Source organism: Cervus canadensis, chromosome 18, assembly GCF_019320065.1.
Source record: "Cervus canadensis isolate Bull #8, Minnesota chromosome 18, ASM1932006v1, whole genome shotgun sequence".
In the NCBI taxonomy this organism is placed as follows: domain Eukaryota; kingdom Metazoa; phylum Chordata; class Mammalia; order Artiodactyla; family Cervidae; genus Cervus; species Cervus canadensis.
Genome location: NC_057403.1, coordinates 6042769 through 6063360, shown reverse-complemented (window position 1 = coordinate 6063360; position 20592 = coordinate 6042769). Strand labels below are relative to the sequence as shown.

The window sequence follows — 20592 nt, the reverse complement described above, 5'->3', positions numbered from 1 at the left end:
TTCATGCAAAGATGGGCTCAATAAAGGACAGAAATGGTAGGGACCTAACAGAAGCAGAAGATATTAAGAAGAGGTGGCAAAAATACACAAAAGAACTGTACAAAAAAAAATCTTCACGATCCAGAAAACCACGATGGTGTGATCACTCACCTAGAGCCAGACATCCTGGAAAGTGAAGTCAAGTGGGCCTTAGGAAGCATCACTGCAAACAAAGCTAGTGGAGGTGATGAAATTCCAGTTGAGCTATTTCAAATCCTGAAAGATGATGCTGTGAAAGTGCTGCACTCAATATGCCAGCAAATTTGGAAAACTCACCAGTGGCCACAGGACTGGAAAAGGTCAGTTTTCATTCCAATCCCAAAGAAAGGCAATACCAAAGAATGCTCAAACTACCGCACGATTGCACTCATCTCACACGCTAGTAAAGTGATGCTTAAAATTCTCCAAGCCAAGCATCAGCAATACGTGAACTGTGAACTTCTAGATGTTCAAGCTGGTTTTAGAAAAGGCAGAGGAACCAGAGATCAAATTGCCAACATTGCTGGATCATCGAAAAAGCAAGAGAGTTCCAGAAAAACATCTATTTCTGCTTTATTGACTATGCCAAAGCCTTCGACTATGTGGATCACAATAAACTGTGGGAAATTCTGAAAGAGATGGGAATACCAGACCACCTGACCTGCCTCTTGAGAAACCTGTATGCAGGTCAGGAAGCAACAGTTAGAACTGGACATGGAACAACAGACTGGTTCCAAATAGGAAAAGGAGTACATCAAGGCTATATATTGTCACCCTGCTTATTTAACTTATATGCAGAGTACATCATGAGAAACGCTGGGCTGGAAGAAGCACAAGCTGGAATCAAGATTGCTGGGAGAAAGATCAATAACCTGAGATATGCAGATGACACCACCCTTATGGCAGAAAGTGAGCAGGAACTAAAGAGCCTCTTTATGAAAGTGAAAGAGGAGAGTGAAAAAGTTGGCTTAAAGATCAACATTCAGAAAACTAAGATCATGGTATCCAGTCCCATCACTTCCTGGCAAATAGATGGGGAAACAGTGGAAACAGTGGCTGACTTTATTTTTCTGGGCTCCAAAATAACTGCAGATGGTGACTGCAGCCATGAAATTAAAAGACGCTTACTCCTTGGAAGGAAAGTTATGACCAACCTAGATAGCATATTAAAAAGCAGAGACACTACTTTGTCAAAAAAGGTCCATCTAGTCAAGGCTATGGTTTTTCCAGTGGTCATGTATGGATGTGAGAGTTGGGCTGCGAAGAAAGCTGAGCGCCGAAAAATGGATGCTTTTGAACTGTGGTGTTGGAGAAGACTCTTGAGAGTCCCTTGGACTGCAAGGAGATCCAACCAGTCCATTCTAAAGGAGATCAGTTTTGGGTGTTCATTGAAAGGACTGATGTTGAAGCTGAAACTCCAATATTTTGGCCACCTGATGCGAAGAGCTGACTCATTTGAAAAGACCCTGATGCTGGGAAAGATTGAGGGCAGGAGAAGAAGGGGACGACAGAGGATGAGATGGTTGGATGGCATTATCAACTGAATGGACACGGATTTGGGTGGACTCCAGGAGTTGGTGATGGACAGGGAGGCCTGGCGTGCTGTGGTTCATGGGGTTGCAAAGAGTCAGACACGACTGAGCAACTGCACTGAACTGAGATGTAGAGTCATGTGTCTATAGATAGAGATGCATAGAGGCTTTTACCAACACCTTTAGAAGTGTATTTTACAGGTCACTTCTAGATGAGTCTTATGATAAAAGTTCTCCAAAACTTTTCATATCAGATATTTTAGTCAACAAAATGTTTAAGTTTTCATGGTTGCAACCTGTAAGACTCAATCTGGCCAGACTTCAGGTTGCAATTAAGGTATTATTAAAACCATGCCTCTCCATCATCATCCATAATTTGTTTAATTGTTTGTATTTTCCTTAAAGGAAGTACGAAACAAGATAAAATCATCTAAACTACTAAAAATCACAAGAACACTCAATATTCACCATTTTAGAATTCTTAGAATGTGTCTGAGTGTTAATATTATGTGGTAACTTGACTGGCCACAAGGTGCCCAGATATTTCATCCAACAATAACCTGTATGTATTTGTAAGAATGTTTTTCAATGCTGCTACTGCTGCTAAGTTGCTTTAGTCATGTCTGGCTCTGCATGACCCCATAGACGGCAGCCCACCAGGCTCCCCCATCCCTGGGATTCTCCAGGCAAGAACATTGGAGTGGGTTGCCATTTCCTTCTCCAATGCATGAAAGTGAAAAGTGAAAGTGAAGTCAATGAAATAAGCATTTAAATCAGTACACTGAGTAAAGTAGATTGCTCTCCCTAATATGGGTGGGTGGTTCAATCAGCTGAAGCTCTAGGTAGAACCAAAGGCTGACCATCCCCTGAGTAACAGAGAACTCTTCTGTCCAGCTCCCTTTGGACTGAGACATTGGCTTTTTTTCCTGACATGGGACCTCAACTGAAACATCAGCTTTTCCTTCACTTCAAGGCTGCTATCTTTGGATGCTAACTATGTCATTGGGTCTCCTGGGTCTCAGACTGAGACTGAAACCAATCAGAAATCCTCGGTCTCAAGCTTGCTGATGCATCCTGTTGGTCTTAGGACTCACTCTTTTCCATAACTGTGTGAGACAGTTATTTAAAATATATCCTTCTAGAACACTGACTCATGCACATCTTATGCATAATGCTAAGTGAAAGTGAAAGTCACTCAGTCGTATCTGACTCTTTGCAACCCCATGGACTATACAGTCCATGGGATTCTCTAGGCCAGAATACTGGCCTGGGTAGCCTTTGCCTTCTCCAGGGGATCTTTCCAACCCAAGGATTGAACACAGGTCTCCCGCATTGCAGGTGGATTCTTTACCAGCTGAGCCACAAGGGAAGCCTGCATAATGCTAAATATCATACTAAATATTTTATTTCATTCACTTTAGCATTAAAATAAACTTAAGAAAAATGTACACTATTATCCCTATTTCACAGATGAAGAAAGTGATTGTTTTGTGGCATCCCCCAAAGCCTGGCCACATCCCCACCTCAACGATCTTCTGCAAGTAACTCTTTTCCTTACCCCTTACACACTTGACAAAGGTTTTAAGATTGGGAAGATTTTTTTTTTTTGCTTGAACACCACAGTGAGGACTCTTAGGTACGATGCATGAGAGGTCTAGGGTGTTTCAGAATATGGGGTCACTGGTACTCTCTCTGATGTTGGCACCTGCAACTTTTTGAAGCCCATTTTCCCAGGTGTTCTCAGAGCATCATTCTGATTTGGTTTGGCAGAAGATCTTGTTTAAGCCTGAAATAACAACAGGTATCCTGTGCTGGCTCACCATTTAGGCCCATCTTTAGTTCCTGTGGGGCCCTGGGTGCTGGTGCCCTAAGTAATCCTTCTCAAAGAGTAGACCAGGGCATCGCCTTTCTGGAAGGAAAATGCCTTCCACAAGGAAGGGTGAGATGGGATGGGAGGATGATCTCTGGGATTTAAGTTCCAATCTTCCCTCCACTGCTCATTCACAGTGTCACTCTAGAAAAGTCTCCTCTCTCTGGACTGGGATTCTCAGATCTCTGAAACAGACAAGGTGGTTGGGCACTTGAGCTTCCAAATGTCTTTTAGCTTTAAAAATTCTATGATTTCAGAGTCTTCTCTGGTGGTCCATGGTTAGAAATCCATCTGCCAATGCAGAGGATGACACGGGTTTGATCCCTGCTCTGGGAAGAACCACATGCCTCGGAGCAACTAAGCCCATGCATCACAACTACAGAGCCTGTGCTCTAGAGCCCACAAGCTGCAGCTACTGAGCCTGTGTGCCTACGCCTGTGCGCGGCAATGCGTTCCACCACCAGGAGAAGCCCGCACACCGCAACGAAGAGTAGCCCCCACTCACCGCAACTAGAGAGCCCATGTGCAGCGATGAAGCCCACCACAGCCAAAAGCAAAAATAAAACACATCTTTTAAAAAAATTCTATGATTTCGTACATTCTTCTTGCAAATTGTTAATAAATTCAAATTCACTTTGCTTATATCCTGCTTTCATTAAGAAATGCAGTCAAAGAACCCAAATTCACAACATAAGGGAATAAAGGTAGCTATGTCATAAAACACTGAATTGCTATTAAAATGTTTATGAAGATTTGTATCAACATGGGGAAGCAAGTATCAGGGAGTCTTAAAAGGAATATGAGAATATACATAAAGTTCCACAGGCACTATGGTACCTGACAAGTGGGAAAAATGACAAATGAAGTTAACACATAAAGTGAGAACTTACCAAATTATTAACAACTACTTCTGAGAAGTGAGATTCTGTGTGTTTTTTGTTTTCTTTGCTTTTTGCATTAGTTCCCCAAATTCCTCAAAGTGACTGTGTATTCTCATCAGGGGGGAGGAAAAAGGCAATTTTTTCAAAGAAGTTACTTTTAAATTTTGAATTGGGTGTGATTTTGAATCAAATTGGAGTATCATAAAAAGTCTACTATATCATCTTCTCTATATCATTCCTTTGAGATCAAACTCATGTAAGAAACAAATTCCATGTCTTAAGAAAAGCAGCATGTGCCCATCAGATGTGGACATTTAAGTATCTATCATCTATCTATCTGACTGTGCTGGGTCTTCGTTGCGGCACTCAGAATTTTAGTGGCGGGGCATGCAGGATCTAGTTTCCTGACCAGGGATAGAACCCGGATCCCCTGCCTTGGGAGAGCAGAGTTTTAACCACTGGACCACCAGGGGAGCTCCTAGGTATTTATTTCTGAAGTTGCTCATGCAGCTGCTTTTCAGATGTCCAGTGAGCTTGTGTGTGAAATCTCAAGGCACTAAGGGAATGGTCTGGCATAATGCTATATTAACAAGATTGTTTTATTCCCTCTAATGGGAAAGAATACAAAAAAAATCAGTAACCTCAATCTTTAAAATTCATTTTTCAAAATAATTGTACTAAAACTATAATCTGCTCTAATTCCTCTACTCTTGGAAAACATCAGCAATTAGTGGTCTAGCACCTGAAATTCTTCACAGCCATCATCCACATGCTTGTTATTTGTGCCAGTAATGCCCACACTTCCGTTCCTGCCTTTGGCCATGACTTCAATCTCATCCTGTTTCCACAGAAGGTGAATTGTGTTTGATAAGGGTGTACGTGTGCAGGAAGGAATCTGAGGGAGATATTAGGGTCAAAGTAGAATCTTGCTTTGCAAGTCCATTTTTTAATTTAATATATTCCTTTAAATTCATTCCTTGTGCTGAGGGGGGAAAATTATTTGGAAGAAGCTGCAAAGGCAATAGGAAAATATAAATCTTTTGACTGATGGAGGAGATATTTAGATGATGCAGAGAGAAAAGCTGAGCTCAGGCTGCCAGGTAAGCTAGGAATCAGGATGCAGGGAATCATTCCCAAGTCCCACACCTGCTTCCTCCATAGAACTGTCATACTTCTCCAAGCCTCATTTCACCCATCTGTAAAGGACGCAGGATGTTTCCTCTACTAGAGAGTGTAAGGAAGCTTAATGGAGTCATGGTCATAAAGAACTATCAACGAAAGCCCCCTCCAAACAGAATGTGGTATCACGACTAACAACAATTATCCTGTCTGAAGCCCAGAAACAATGTTCTTCTTAGGCAGGTGCAGACACAATGCAGTGGGCCTTATTTATCTCTGCATACCTGGACGAACTGCTTTGGAAAGTGGTTTTCATCTGGTGTAAACTCTCTGGGAGGTAAAATATCTACCTCCAGGAGGATGGTGGCCAACGAGGGGCTCTTCTCTGTGGCTGCCTCTTGCTGCCACCAAAGGTGTCAATTTCAGGTAGACCTTAAACATCTCACTTTGAGAAAAAGCATCCTTGAGAATAGGTGCCCCTCTGAAATGGGTGGATGGGACTGTCTCCCCCTACCCCTCAACCGGTAAACACATCTGGCACAGAGTTAGCTTGAACCCACAGCCCTATTCCCACATCTGGGAGATGAAGCTCACCAACCTGTGTCTCCTTTCTGACACCATGCACTCCCACTCTGCTCCATCTTTTACCTTGCTCGGGAAGACTGCAAATCAGGTCAATAAGGAAAGGTTTTTCCCTCCCCCTTAAACCACTGCACCCTAAAGCAAAACTTCCCTGAAGCTTATTCTCTTTCCCACCACTCACCAAACCATGCACACAAATTGGCTCCCTGACTATGCAGTTGTCAGGTGACATTACTGGAGGAGACGTGTTCATGGAGAAAGCACACTATTGGATGGGCTCTTGATGGACTGGGAGGATCTGAACTGTGAGAAGTGTGTGAGGAACAGCCAGCAGGGTGGGAATGATCAGATGTGCCTCAGAGAGGGGAAACACTTCCACTGGCCTTTCCAGAATAAGCCCTCCACTCACCCATTCATTTTTTTTTTTTCATTCACTAAACATTGACTCCCTCCCTAAAGTGGATTAAACCCTCCTCGAAACATGGAGGGAAGAGCTGCTTTAGCCACTGTCTCTGTCTTTTGGGATAATTGCAGACTTACAGACTCAGTCGCGGCAATTACAAACCTGTGTGCTGAGTAGATGGCAGGGTGGGTACAGGACACGAAGAAACAAAAACCTATCTCTGTTACACTGGGTTTAGAAACTCTTAACACAGGAGGTGATGGTTGAGGAAGTTTCTACTCACCTGTGTATGGCGGAGTCTAGTAGAACAAGATGCAGAGTCAGGAAGTGGGGTTGATGATGGGGCAAGGCACCATGAAAGCCAGGGCAAGCGTGGCAGCTTTCTAAGCAAGGGAGCGACATAGTGGAGATGGGGCTCTAGATCATTATGTATGCAGATATTTGCAGAAGTCAAAGACTCTCCAAAGGATCCTGAATTTTCAAGGGTTGAAATTTCAGGTGAGTACCCACTTTTGAAGGACCTGACTGCTCTGTTTCCAAGAGTAGTGCATCACTCTGGGCAAGATAATAGAAGACCCAAGGGCACACAGGGACTCTTTGAGGATGTGCAGATCTTTTAAGCCTTGCTCAACACAGGGTATCTTGGTATAACACCTGCAGGCAGTGAGGCAAGAAGGTCACCTCCCTGCATAACCCCCTGTTTTAAAAGATCATTTAGAAGCATCCTTAGGGATCTGAGTATAATTTTGTTCAACCTTTATTTAAAAATCCACCTCTATGGCGACCAATTTTTACCAGCCCCTCAGGTGATAACTTAAGACAGATTTCTCTTTAATAGTTTTATAACAATTTAAGTCTCCAACTCATTCATCTCATTTTATTTCCCACATCCATAAAAGGAATCTGGGGTTCTTATCAGGCAAGAGAGAGGAAATCAGGTAGCCAGAAGGGAGGGGCTGATTTTGAAGCCACTCTGATGGATCATGGCTCTACCTAGAGATCCACTTCTTAGAGGGTCCCGAGCCCCAGAATCCTGGGCTAAAGGCTTGTCAACCATACATGTATACTCTAATTCTGCTAGTCAAGATGATATGACTCTCAGAAATCATGAAAATGCTGAAATTCAGTTAAAAAAGAGACACAGGAAGATGAGTAACTCAAAAACACAGACTGTCTTCAGGTACTGAGAAATGATTATATAGCAGCAAGACCATCATCAGCATCGCCTATCCCCTCTCCTTTCCGGTCCACCAATTCTCATTCCTCTACTCTCTAGCGATCTTAAGAAAGAAGTGGTTTCTCTATCCCAGTTCCTACAGTTTGCAAAGTCACTATATTCCAGGAAGACTAGCTTCACCAAGCTAGTCCATAAACACCACCTCCTACAACTTGGGTTCATTCGTAGAGACGCATCTCTGTGTTCTGCAAGTCAAGACCTCTAAACTCATTCCCAACATGACATCTCTGAGGAAACACTCACCCGTGTTCACGAGAGCCAATGGGCCAAAAGGAAGAAAAAAAATTAAACTTTTTCAGAGTCACGTGACTTTCTGTTAACAGAAGAGATGGTGTGTCTTTTCATCACTGATTTCATCACACAGTTACCGTTTACAGAGTCAAGGGCAAATCTGTGTCCTTGTAGCCCCAGCTTTGGGGCACATACTTGGTTGAGAAAAAGGGACTGGAGTTAAGTTCTGAGAGTTTTAGAATCTAGAAATGAGGCAGAGAGTGAATACAAGACGCTGATCTTCTGCCAGCAAATGTAGCTCAAGGCTGAATTTTCAAACTCTTTCAACCTTAGCTAAACATAACTCAGAGGTTTGAATTACTATAAACTCCGAGTACATTTATCTACAGGATGAGGGTCACATACTAAGTGCTTTTCCAAACGTTAAAAAAAAAAAGACATTGCAGGCCATGAATTCATTCTCTTTTCAGCATATTTCACCTGTGTTCCTTTGGTTGTAAATAGCAGTGATACTTCTATTAAATTCATTTTCTCACACGGTGGCATGCCTACTCCGAATACAATCTCATCATCTGCAAGGAGGTGGATCCCCGCTGGACCCTCCGAATGAGGCCATCAGACTCCCTTGTTTATGCCTTTTAAACTCATTCATACAGGGGCAATACCGTCCTTCGGAGAGCGTTCTGCATAAGGGAAAGAAAAATGAAGCTAATATTTCTCTGTGCTACGCCCATATTTACTGCCTCACCATTACACAGCTTTCTCTGCTATCCCCTCTGATGGGTGCAAACGCAAAGCCAATGCACTCTGTTCTAAGCATGGCTTAATGTGCCCACAGATAAATCTTTTGCCCTGCTCCATATCAAAAACATCTCGCAAGTCTAAGTAAATTATACACCACGGCCCCGGTTTTGTCCACTAATTTTTTAATGTATATGAAATATTCAGGGTGATTTGTGAGGCATGAAACACCTCTCATGAATCCGTCCTGACACCTCCCTTGCTGAGAACACATTTCTCAGCACTGCCTGCATCCACGGGGGCTGAAGTTTCTGACTAAATTAAAGGTCTGCTGGCTGAACTGATTGAAAGATGGAACACAGGAGTGCCCTCAGGGCTGTCTCCGGTCCTTTCCTTTCCCGCTTTGCTGCCATCGGCTCTTGGGGGTCTTCGTAAGTCTTCCTTGTGCCTTCTCCTGTTGGCATGTTTAAGGGGATGGAGAAAGTGGAGCTGGTGTAATTTTTCAAACTCACGGACTCCTAAGACACCTCGTATACTGAAGGTCCTTTGCCCACTCAAGGGATTGGAGGTGAAAACAAATCTCTTTGAAGTTAAAGAGAGAAAACAGGACTCTAAACAGTAAAAGGTCCAAAAGTCACAGCTTTTAGGCGTCTGAGCCAGACGGATCTGAATGGTTCATCTAATTTAACTGGTATTGGCTGATGTGATGCAAAGAATAAGAATTCCGTGTTCAGAAATTTGGGCTTGGTTTCCAGATTGATCAATCATTAGCAGAGAAACCTAAGACATTTCATTTAAGCTTTCTGCACCTCCATCTGTGCTTCTGAAGTTTGGGGAAATTAATGTCACTGTCATAAGGTTAGTGTGAGGAATCAGAGTATTAATGTGTGTATGTGCCCAGAATACTACAAGGGTTCAGTCAAGGTGAATGTCCTGCCTTCTCTCCTGTTCATTTTTGGGATAGCTCTTTTCACTCTACCATCTGACTTTGCAATCAGAATAGCTGTCATGCGGGGGGCTCTCTTGTAGGCCACTGACACGCATTCTTCATATCAGATGCTCACAACAGTACCCCAGTTGTAAGGACTAATAATTTCCGCTCAACAGAGAAAACATAAGGTTACAGAGGTTAGGAAAAGTGACAAAGGGCATATCGTCTCCACAGTATAATGCCAAGACTAACCTCAATGGTATGATCCCCAAATTCATCTATGCTCTTTCAGATATTCCTCCCCATTCTTCCCACACCACTTGGCCCTCACCCAGCAGGAATAAAAACAAATTCCTACATTGTAACACCTCCCTCTTTCTCTTCTACTTTATGGCACCACCCCGGTCTTCTCAGGATGTCTAACCAGTACTTTTGGAGCTTCCTTATTTCCACTCTACTTTGATAACAGTTTTTGAGCTACATGCCTCTCACCCATTAATTAAGAGATTTCTTATATTGTTTGAAAAAGACATTTCTTATCCCCACTTTTGCCTTATGCATTCTGTTCTTGTCTTTTTTTATCTTTCATATATCCATCCCCATATTTTTTATTGCCTTTGATGGCAGCTTAGACTTTTAGTATCTCGCATTATTGGCTATTTATTCTTTGCTTTATTTATTTGTTTCTTTTCTTCTACTTCTATTTATCACTGCAGAGCTCCCTTACTTTTCCAGATGAGTTGTTATTAATTCCATCCATTTCTTTCCTGTCGTCACCTACAATAATATGCCTTCACATATCCATTCCTCTTCAACTCCGTCTACTGGAAATCCAATATATGCAGCTCATGTTTTCCCTCAGCTGCCATATGCTCTTATTTTTAGCCTAATTATGAGCATCATGAAGTTTTTATTGTGATTTTGCAGGTTTTGCCTTCATTGGCTTGAGTCATAAGCCCCTGGTTGCTAAATCTGGTACTTCTATCCCTAAGAAACATGAATAAAATACTTAAGAGAGCCAACCTGCCCTATATCACAAATATTCTGCCACTATTACTACGCTGGGTTTCCCTGGTGGCTCAGTGGTAAAGAATTCACCTATAGGAGACATGGGAGATGCAGGTTCGATCCACAGGTCTGGAAGATTCCCTGAAGGAGGGCATGGCAACCCACTCCAATATTCTTGCCTGGAAAATCCCATGGACAGAGGAGACCGGCAGGCTATAGTCAATGGGGCTGCAAGTTGAAAACGACTGCAACCACTGAGCACATACACACATTACTACCCTGCTTCATTCTCTGCAATCTCAGCTACATCTGGTTATTAGAAATGACCCAGTTTGAAGACTTCTGTCTTTTTGTTCAGTTGTGGCCAGGGGTCATCACTGTGGCCAGGTTTCTAAGTGCGCTGGCCATTTTGGCATCAAGCTCAGTAAGGTAGAATTAGAGCTCATGAGCCCTGGAACGGCCTCTAAGTGTTACATTGAAAAAGCAAAACGGGACTGTGGGATTCTGAAAAAGAAGAACCACTGGCAAAGTATCATTTCCCAGGATGTCCCTGGTGGTCCAGTGGTTGAGAATCTGACTTCCAATGCAGAGGACGAAGGTTCGATACCTGGTCGGGGAACTAAGATCCCACGTGCTGTGGGGCAACTAAACCCATGCGATCCAAAGCCCGTGCTCCACAACGAAAGGAACCAGGGCACAGCAACAACGAGCCTGCGTGTGCCACTGTGAACGACCCCACACGCCACAACCAAGGCCTGATGCAGCCAAATAAACAGTCAACAAATAAATGTTAAAAAAAAAAAAAAAAAACTTTTAGAAAAAGGATCATTAGCATATTTTGAAGAGGTCTCTTTACTTTGCTAAGTCTCACTTTCATTACCTGCAAAACAGGGTTGCAAAAGTGTATTATCTATCTTATGGAGCTGTGGTATGGCACTAGTAAGTCAGCATTTGTGAACAAGCCTGGCACAATTTCAGGCACACAGTGTCTTCTCAAATAAGAAAGTGAAAGTGTTAATCACTCAGTTGTGTCCAACTCATTGTGACCCCATGGACTGCAGCCTGTGGGATTCTCCTGGCAAGAATAATGGAGTGGGTTGCCATTCCCTTCTCCAAGAGATCTTCCCAACCCAGGGACTGAACTCAGGTCTCCCCAATTGCAGGCAGATTCTTTACCATCTGAGCCACCAGGAAAACCCCTCAAATAAATGCCAGTTAAATAGGAAACTGGTGTGGCCACACGCCAACTCCCAACAAGCTTTGACTGTCAGCACCATGTGACCAGCCAGTCTGCTGCTGCTACTGCTAAGTCACTTCAGTCGTGTCCGACTCTCTGCGACCCCATTCCTGGGATTCTCCAGACAAGAACACTGGAGTGGGTTGTCATTTCCTTCTCCAAAGCATAAAGGTGAAAAGTGAAAGTGAAGTTGCTCAGTCGTGTCTGACTCTTTGCGAACCCATGGACTGCAGCCTACCAGGCTCCTTCGTCCATGGGATTTTCCAGGCAAGAGTACTGGAGTGGGGTGCCATTGCCTTCTCCAGACCAGCCAGTCTACATTGGACCAAATCAAGAGGCAGACATCTCACAACTTTCTGGGTTTGCCCATTCCACCTCCTGAGAATGCTGACACCTTGCACACTCTTTGAATCTAGGGCAGGACCTATATCACAGTCCAGAATGTTTAATCAAAACTGTTCTCCATACAGACAGCCATCATCTGGCTCCATCCGAAATTCGCCCAAGAACTCCTGCCGCTCTTTCTCTTTTAGGTCATGTAGGACATTTTCATCACAAACATGAGAGTTCTTCAGATTTCTGAACAGAGTTCCCAAGTACTTCCCCAAGAACTTTGACAATACCTCCTGGTTGCCATGGTTCCCCGTCTTCCACAGCATCCTCTTCTCTCGCCTCCGGACTGTTCAAATGTGTAAAGTCCCAGGTCTGACCAGAATATTTCAGGAATATCCTACACAGTGCAGAGTGGGACAGAAGTACCACGTTTCTTGTCCCAGATAATCTACTTCTCTTTACAAAATCACTTCTTTAACAACTGCATCCAAGAGTATTTTATTTTAATTACATGTCTAGTTAACCAGAATCTTCAGTACCCTTTCCTCCATACACTCAAGGGAAGTTGATTTTGAGGATGTGGGCTCAGAACTTCATATTAACTTTGGATCTATGCGGTTTATCAGTACCACTCATTGTGATGCCAATAAACCAAAGATTACTCAAGGAATTCATTGGGTCATTTTACAAATGCTTTTTTTAGGACTTTTTTTCAGTTTGAGATGCTGTTTCAGGCTCTGGGGATATGCTGGTTAACAGCACACATCTTTTCTTGCATTAATGGAACTTACAGTTCCAGCAGGGTCAGTAGTTATTAAACAACTAATTTCAACAACAACAATAAAAGTGACACGACACAGGCTTAAAGCAGGGGACTGACTCAGTCCAGGGGGTCTGGAAAAACTTCCTGTGAAAGTACCTTTAAGTTCTAAGTGATACAGAAATCACTTTGAATTTTAAGAAATGAATAGAGTTCCACGTAATGGGAAAGACATATGGGAAAGTCTTGAAGGCAAGCTTGAGGCAAACTGAAGGATCTCTGTATAGAACAGATACTAATGTAGATAGGAAGAAAGATACAGATTAATCCGGGGATAAGTCGGGGTCTAATGAAGGAATATGCAGGTCCATTCAGGATTTTGTTTTTTTTCAAGAGCAATGAGAAGTGGTTGTTGGTTAGTCACAAAATCGTGTCTGACCCTTTTGTGACCGCTATGGACTGTAGCCTGCCAGGCTCCTCTGACAATGGGATTTCCCAGGCAAGAACACTGGAGGGAGTTGCCATTTCCTTCTCCAGGGTATCTTCCTGACCCAAGGATCAAACTCGTGTCTCCTGCATTGGCAGGCAGATTCTTTACCACTGAACCACCAGGGAAGCCCCACTGAGAAGCTAACAGTTTTTAAGCAATGGGGCAGGATGGGGTACATGATTAAGTTTACATTTTAAAAGGCTCATTGGGCAGCTGTCCTGTGAGGATATGGGTTTGACTGGGAACAAGAAGAATGTGTGGTAACGGATGGTTGCAGCCAGTCCAGTTTAGTGACAATGGTACCTTGGACATGGGTAGTGGCAGGGGGAGGGGGTGGTGGTTAGATTTGGGAAATCATTCAGGATTACACAGAATATAGACACTGCTTTTAAAAGAGGGGAGAAGGGAAATAGTTATAAAGAATGATACCCAGGGCTCTAATCTGCACATAAGGGTGGATTTAGTGCTATTTACCAATCTGGGGAAACAGGAAGTGAAAAGAGTTCCAAGGGGAGAACATATGAGTTAAGTCCTAGAAGTGATGAGTTTGAAGTGCTCACTAGGTGATCCAGGTAGGACAATACCCTTTAGCTTCCTTCTATGCGCCTGGGCGTTTGGTGACTAGTTCCTGTAGCAAAGCTGAAATGCTCTCCTGACAGTATGTGTTCATGTGTGGAGTGCGTGTGTGTGTGTATGTGTCTGTGTGTTGTATATCTGTGTGTGTTTATATGTAGAGACAGAGAAAGAAGAGTGAGAGATAATATACGTTGATTTGCTTCAATCCCGGTTTTCTTTCATGAACTTGTGCTTTATAATCACAACACAAGAATCTGATTTTCTTGTCCTAAATATGCATTTAAAATCTTATTTAGTGAGTCTATGCTCAAAACCAAGCTCCCAGATTTTCACCTGCTGAGCTGATTTAACCAGTCAGTTATCTTGACAAAATAACTGTCCAATTACCTGATTTTTCTAATTGCTACATCGGGACATTAAACCTGAAAGATATGCATGTTCATGACCTCAGCGCCTCCTATATTTTTCATCCCTCCATTTTGAGTTTGAAAAATTGGCATGAAAATTGTTTTCTGACACTTCTTTTGAACCCTTAAATTATGTATCTATGACTAATAGCGATGTCTCAGGATGTTCTTTCAGAGAGGAAATCTAGTTTGAAAATCTGTCCTTTGTTTTTCACTCTGCAATTTCCTAAAAAGATCAGCTCAGGGATGTTCTTTGCCCTCTATGTTCCTTGCAGTACATGAAAGACTACCCTTCCCCCATCACACACACACTGCTAACAGGCACTTCCTTCATATAATCAGCTGATTTTTGTCTAACGTATTCAATATTTTCAAAATGAAAACAGTAGCAGGAAAATAAGAGGGGCCTCCACACTGAAAGAATTTGCCTTGGGGTTTAAAGTCAAACTAAGGCCAGTGTGTAGTCAAATATCAGCCAAGGTACAAGGAACGGTCAGCTCCCTGTAGGGAAAGGCCAACACCGAGCTCACCGCATTGCATAGGACGCCACTCAGAAAACGTTGACCTCTGAACCCAAATGACCCTTCCTGGCTCTGATTCCTCCAGGCTTTCTCCAGGCTCACTTGTTTCTTTAAAACCCTAGGCCTTCACTCTGTAGACCTCATTCATAAGACCGTGTTCTGATGAACCTCACGGCTTCACGGTCTTTTTCCTGAGCTTTTCCCCTGAACCAGTCCTGTACCGGCCATCTCCCCTTGTGATCCATCTGTAGTGACCAGCCCCCATTCCTACCCTGTGCTTCAGATAATGCTGATTCAACCAGCCCATGAGTCCTACCACTTGACTTCTTCACTTCCTGGCTTTTGCATCTGAATCCCAGTGTAGATTCTGCTCAGAATGTGACTCCCACTGTGAAGACACAAAACCCCTCCATGAACGGAGATCTTCACAAGTCCCCCCAGCTCCAAGTGCAGTAGTCACTTAACCGCCTGGACACACTTGCCCATCATTGTGTTCCAATCTCTCATGTGTCCCCACTGGTTTGATTAGCACTATCATTTGGGCAGAAGGTGAGTTTCCTATCACTCTAAATAATCAGAGACTGAGCAACATAATCAGAGACTGAGCAACCTTTGACAGGAGTTTTATAGAAGTGATTCAAGCATCATGTGAAAGATCAAATTAAATTACCTTTGATGCCTCTTTAATCTTAGACTTCTGACAATACAAAATAGCCCTATAAATACGTAGAACTTAAAGTTTGCCCAAGCTATGCTATTTTGTGTGATTCAAATCTCTACTAAAGGATCTGAGATGTTATGCAAAGTTTTTATGTGGTGGATTTTCTCTCACTGAATGGACAGCACATCATTCTTCCCAGAGAGTGGGTTTTCAGTGAGGATGGCTGCATGTACAAGTGAATGCCTGAGGAACCCTTTCTGACTCCTCTGTGATGTCTCTTTATCTCATGAAATGGTTTACCCAGTCACAGCGATGCTGAAGTGGTCTTCTATGTGACGGGCATTCATTCTTGTCTTGCTGAAGTCCTTCTGTGGATTTCTGTTCCCCATGGGATAACATCCAAAGCCCATGCGGACCAGGTTCCTCTGCACCCAACAGGTTCAACTCACATGGTGCCCTCACCAGGGACACAGGTAGCTTTGAGCATTCCAAGCTGGCTGTGCCTCACGGAGCACATCAACCACCTCACACCTTCTTGGCTTTGCCCTGTAAGTTCCCCCTGCTTTGGGTTTTCTTTGCCTACAACCTCCCAGTCAAAATCCTACCATCCCTCAACATTTAACTGGAACATCATATCCTTTTGGAAATTTTTAAATTATCTTCCTCTATAAAAATTAGCCCTTTCTCTCCCTAGGCTCCCGATGCAAATGATCTTCTCTTGGAGCTCATTTCACTGAGTTCGTTTGACTTTTGCATTTCTTTTTCTTGGTGAGCTTCATGCAGACATCTAAGTCTGTTGTTTTCTTTTCTTTTTATTTTTGGCCAAAAGATGTGGCTTGTAGGATCTTAGTTCCCCGACCAGGGATCGGACCTGGGCCCTCAGCAGTGAAAGGGTGGCATCCTAACCACTGGACCACCAGGGAATTCCCTAGATCTGTTGTGTTTATATCTTCTTTATATGTCCCAATTCCAGGCATCAGTATGTACATGGTAGACATAAGCTGAATAAATATATGTTAATTGATTAAATAAGATGAATATAGCTGTAGTATATTTATGTAAACCAACTTTCCAGATTGTTTCCTATTATAGTTATGGATAAAGATGTCCCAAAGTACAGATTTCTTGCCTGTTTAACATGACACCACTCTAAATATTCAAAGATAACTATTTTGTCACTTTCCAAAATTATTTAAACTCAAGGTCCGCAAAAGCTCTTATTTAAAATCATTTCCAACTTCAAACTTAGGTCAAAACATGATTTCTTCATCATCAACTTGAATATCCTAACATATTACTGACCAGAAACATATTAATATGCTTTTAGAGAGTGATACAATAAACATCACCATGCAAAGTTGTTAGAGCTTAAAATTGGTCAAGGGTTCATTATACAACCTATGACTGTCATTATCATTCACATATTGCTCCATCAGGTTTCTGTTCCAACCTTGTGTGTATAATAAGCATATAATTTTTTAAAATGACACATCATGAAATTTTTAGTGAATAAGATTTTTTTTTTTTAATTCTTTGATGAACTTTATGCAGATACCTTCTTTGACTGTCCGAGCGGCATATGTATTAGGGTCTCAGAAGATGAATAGTTCTTCAGAATGTAGTTCTGATTCAGATGATGTGAACATTAGACCAACAAAAAGACAAAAAATCCTTAGTGACTGATTCTGATACAGAAAGTGAAAATGAAACTCACGGTGCTGGAGAATGCTCCTTTGTCTCCACAGAGAAGAGGACTGAAGACAGCATTTCACAAAAATCAGAAGACATTACAGGTGTGTCAGGTGTAACTGTTGAATTTGATAACCTGCAAAGTGATAGTGAAATAACAGAATTAATTTTTGGCCAGCCAAAATAAAGATCACCGGTCACAGGCCTTAATTTCTGTAAAAATCCTCCAGTCAATAATGAGTTAAAAGTTAATTAGCTCTTGTAAACCTCTCACTTTTACTGAGATTTTCATAGAGGTCTAAATTATAACCCACAATGGAGAAATGAGAGGCCCTTTTGATGTTACTGGACAAAAGTCTAGGGGAATTTCTACCATTTCTTGTATATGCATGATAGACAAAATCTTGGCAAACAGAATAGTATTTTAATCTATATTAAACACTGTGAAATTTACATTGCCTAATGAGGCATGACATTTGCCAGGCTCTGACAAATTCACAATATTTTGCAGAATTCTGCCAAATAATGACGCCACAGAGTCACCTGAGAACCTCCTTGGCTGTCAGACATGGCCCAGTTGGCCCAAGTCTCATTCACATTCTGGCTCCTTTTTTGCTTTTTTATTTATCTTTCTACTTATTTTCCTTTTCTCCTCATTCTCTTCCTTTCAAGCTCTCTTTTCATGACTGGTTGTTGATCCCATACTCGGAAGTTTAAGAACAAGTTCTCGGGGACAAGAACAAGTTCCCTGGTGGTCCAGTGGGTGGGGATCCACCTTGCAACGGAGGGGACTTGGTTTCAATTCCTGGTTGGGAAACTAATATCCCAAATGCCGAGGGGCAACTAAGCCCGTGCACTGCAACTACTGAAACACATGTGCTTTGAGCCCATGAGCCACAGCTAGAGGGTAGGAGCCCCACAAGGAAAGATCTCGCATGGTACAACAAAGATTCTGTGTGCCACAGAAGACTCGAGGCAGCCAAATAAATAAAGGTTTTTTTTAAAAGAACATATTCTTAGCAATAAGTAATAACCTAGTCATTATTAATGACAGATTTTTAAAATGAGATAATACTAAGTTTATTGCCCACTTCTTCAACCCCCGGCTGTGTGATTTTAGATAGTTATCTCTAGCAGACCTAGTTCTCCCATTTGAAATGCTCACTTCATGAGATTGCTATGATGATGAAACAGGATATAGAACAGTACATCATCTGACATATAGTAAGTGCTCATTTAAGGTGAGATATCCATGAGAGGCTTCCCAAAACGTCTGTTCAGAAGGCCACATGAAACAGAGATCAGTCTTTCACTGAGAAAGATCTACAATTCTGCTAAGTAGGAACCATCTTATTTATGGCTGCATTTCCAGCCTTGTAGAGACTGCATTAGATAGAAGAAAGACACTAATATGGATTTAAACCTACTATGTGCCAGACACCTCTCTGGTAATTTCACATTTATTTTCTCACTTAAACCCCTCAGTATTCTAAAAGATATCTTTTCAAAAGGTAAAAGCAAGGCTCATAGAGCTGAAATGGCTTATGCTGTGAGAGCTCAATGTTTGCAAGTGCCAGATGGAAGCCTAGCTGTGTCTGTCTGCAAATTTATATTGTATTTTTTCAAAGAAAAACTGATATTGGATATAGGCTAATAGAGTTCTCTTTCATGAGATATATTCTGAAGGATGTTAAAAAGGGTTACAAGGTAGGATGGGTTCTATGATTGAAGTTTAAGAAGCATAGATTACAGCAAACAAAATATATCTTCATTTTGCAGGACTTTTCAGAACCTTGAATGAATGAAGTAAACCCTAAATCTCTTATAGTGTGAAGGAGCTACTACATTTGATCATCTTTCATAGAAAATTCTGGGGTATCCTGCCTGCTCTTAGGAAATGTAAGTGTCTACTGGTCCACTAAAGGGTTCAGTATTTCAATATATTCTACATTATTTAGACTAATTCTGTTCTTTGGGTGCCTATATAACGTGCAGTAATAAATCTTATGAGGCAGAAGGACATCCTCAGCAAATATTATCCTGGTGCTTAATGAGGGCAGATCTAAACAAAACATACATTTTCCAGGAGTATTTTCTCCAGGTTTATTGTACAGTGCATGGCTCCTAGGTACCTGAGCTCCAGACATCCAGTTGCTGTAAATCACCTGAGAAAGGTGATCATTAAATAGATTAAAATGCATGAAAATTACCTAAATGTGGGCCATTAGATTAAATGAAGCAGCTACAGTATAATGCCCTGATGGCTCCAGAACTTTATTTAGATTATAACTGTACCAGTGTTGGCAAATCACATGATTAAGGAGAATATTACAAATCTTACTGCTCTCCTTGCTTCCCACTGAGGGTTTGCAACTGAAATTCCTCCAAGGCTTAATAAACAGTTACCTCCAAGAAGGCACTTTGAAACTGACTTTCTAGACCAATCTGCATTTCGATGTGGTTCAGAGCAAAACCTTATCTCTGGGTGGCATGTTTGCAGGAATAACAATGTTTAAATAATGTCTGAAATGGAGCATAAAAATCCTTTGTAACTCAAATGGACATATTGAGAAATCTTAAGCTTCAGCTCACATTACCTTTTTGATATTTCTTTCAAAGACTGACAGTAAGACATCATCACTTGCAGAAAGTAACTCTCCAAGAGCCCTGTGCATATTTTTGATGTAGTTCCTGCTTGCAAACTCTCCTCATAACTTTAATAAATGCCAATTTGGAGAGCAGGAATGGTTAGACTTTAAATTTTTCATAAAACTCTGTGTGAAATTGAAGTAGTCTATTTCTTTCCATCTAACCTGATCACTGGAGAAAGAGGGAATAAAAACAGGTACATGTGTATGCCTTCAAAAAATGCCTCTTAATTGGAGTCATTTAGGAAGCTCTGGGTAAGATCTTTTTGGCAGAGAAAACCATCAGCCAAGGTGTTTTTTTTTTTTTTTTCCCCTCCTTCATGTCAAGTGCATTTTTGTTCTTATCAGATCATTTTATTTCACTGAGGCTGAAAGCCAGAAAGGGTGGGGAAGAGAAGACAGCTTATATGGGATGAGTGTCTCTTCACAGAGCCCAGTTCTGTGCTTGGCGTTCTCCATATTATCATGACTCACAACATTTAATTCTCATACCAGTATTTCCAGGCAAAAATACTAACCATTGATCAATTAATAAAACTAAACGCTGAAAGGGCTAATAAGCTATTACGGTAGAATCAGGCTTTGAACCTAACATCTTGAACAAGTCCATGCTCTTCCCTCTGAGGACGGACAATAAACATGGACAATAAACACAGTCATAAAGCACAGAGACTGCTGTTTGGGTGGGAGCCTTGTTGGTGGGTATTAGGAAATGGC

The 20592-nt window shown here is 41.9% G+C and overlaps 1 protein-coding gene across 1 annotated transcript in view; it reads right to left on the bottom strand.

Annotated features, from left to right (window-relative positions):
- The window catches only part of LOC122421199, a 334893-nt gene that overhangs the window by 145558 nt on the left and 168743 nt on the right, over window positions 1-20592 (bottom strand). Inside the window, exon 3 of the mRNA XM_043437070.1 lies at window positions 17253-17363. Coding sequence (XP_043293005.1) covers window positions 17253-17363 — 111 coding nt within the window. The remainder of the gene's footprint in view (window positions 1-17252; window positions 17364-20592) is intronic.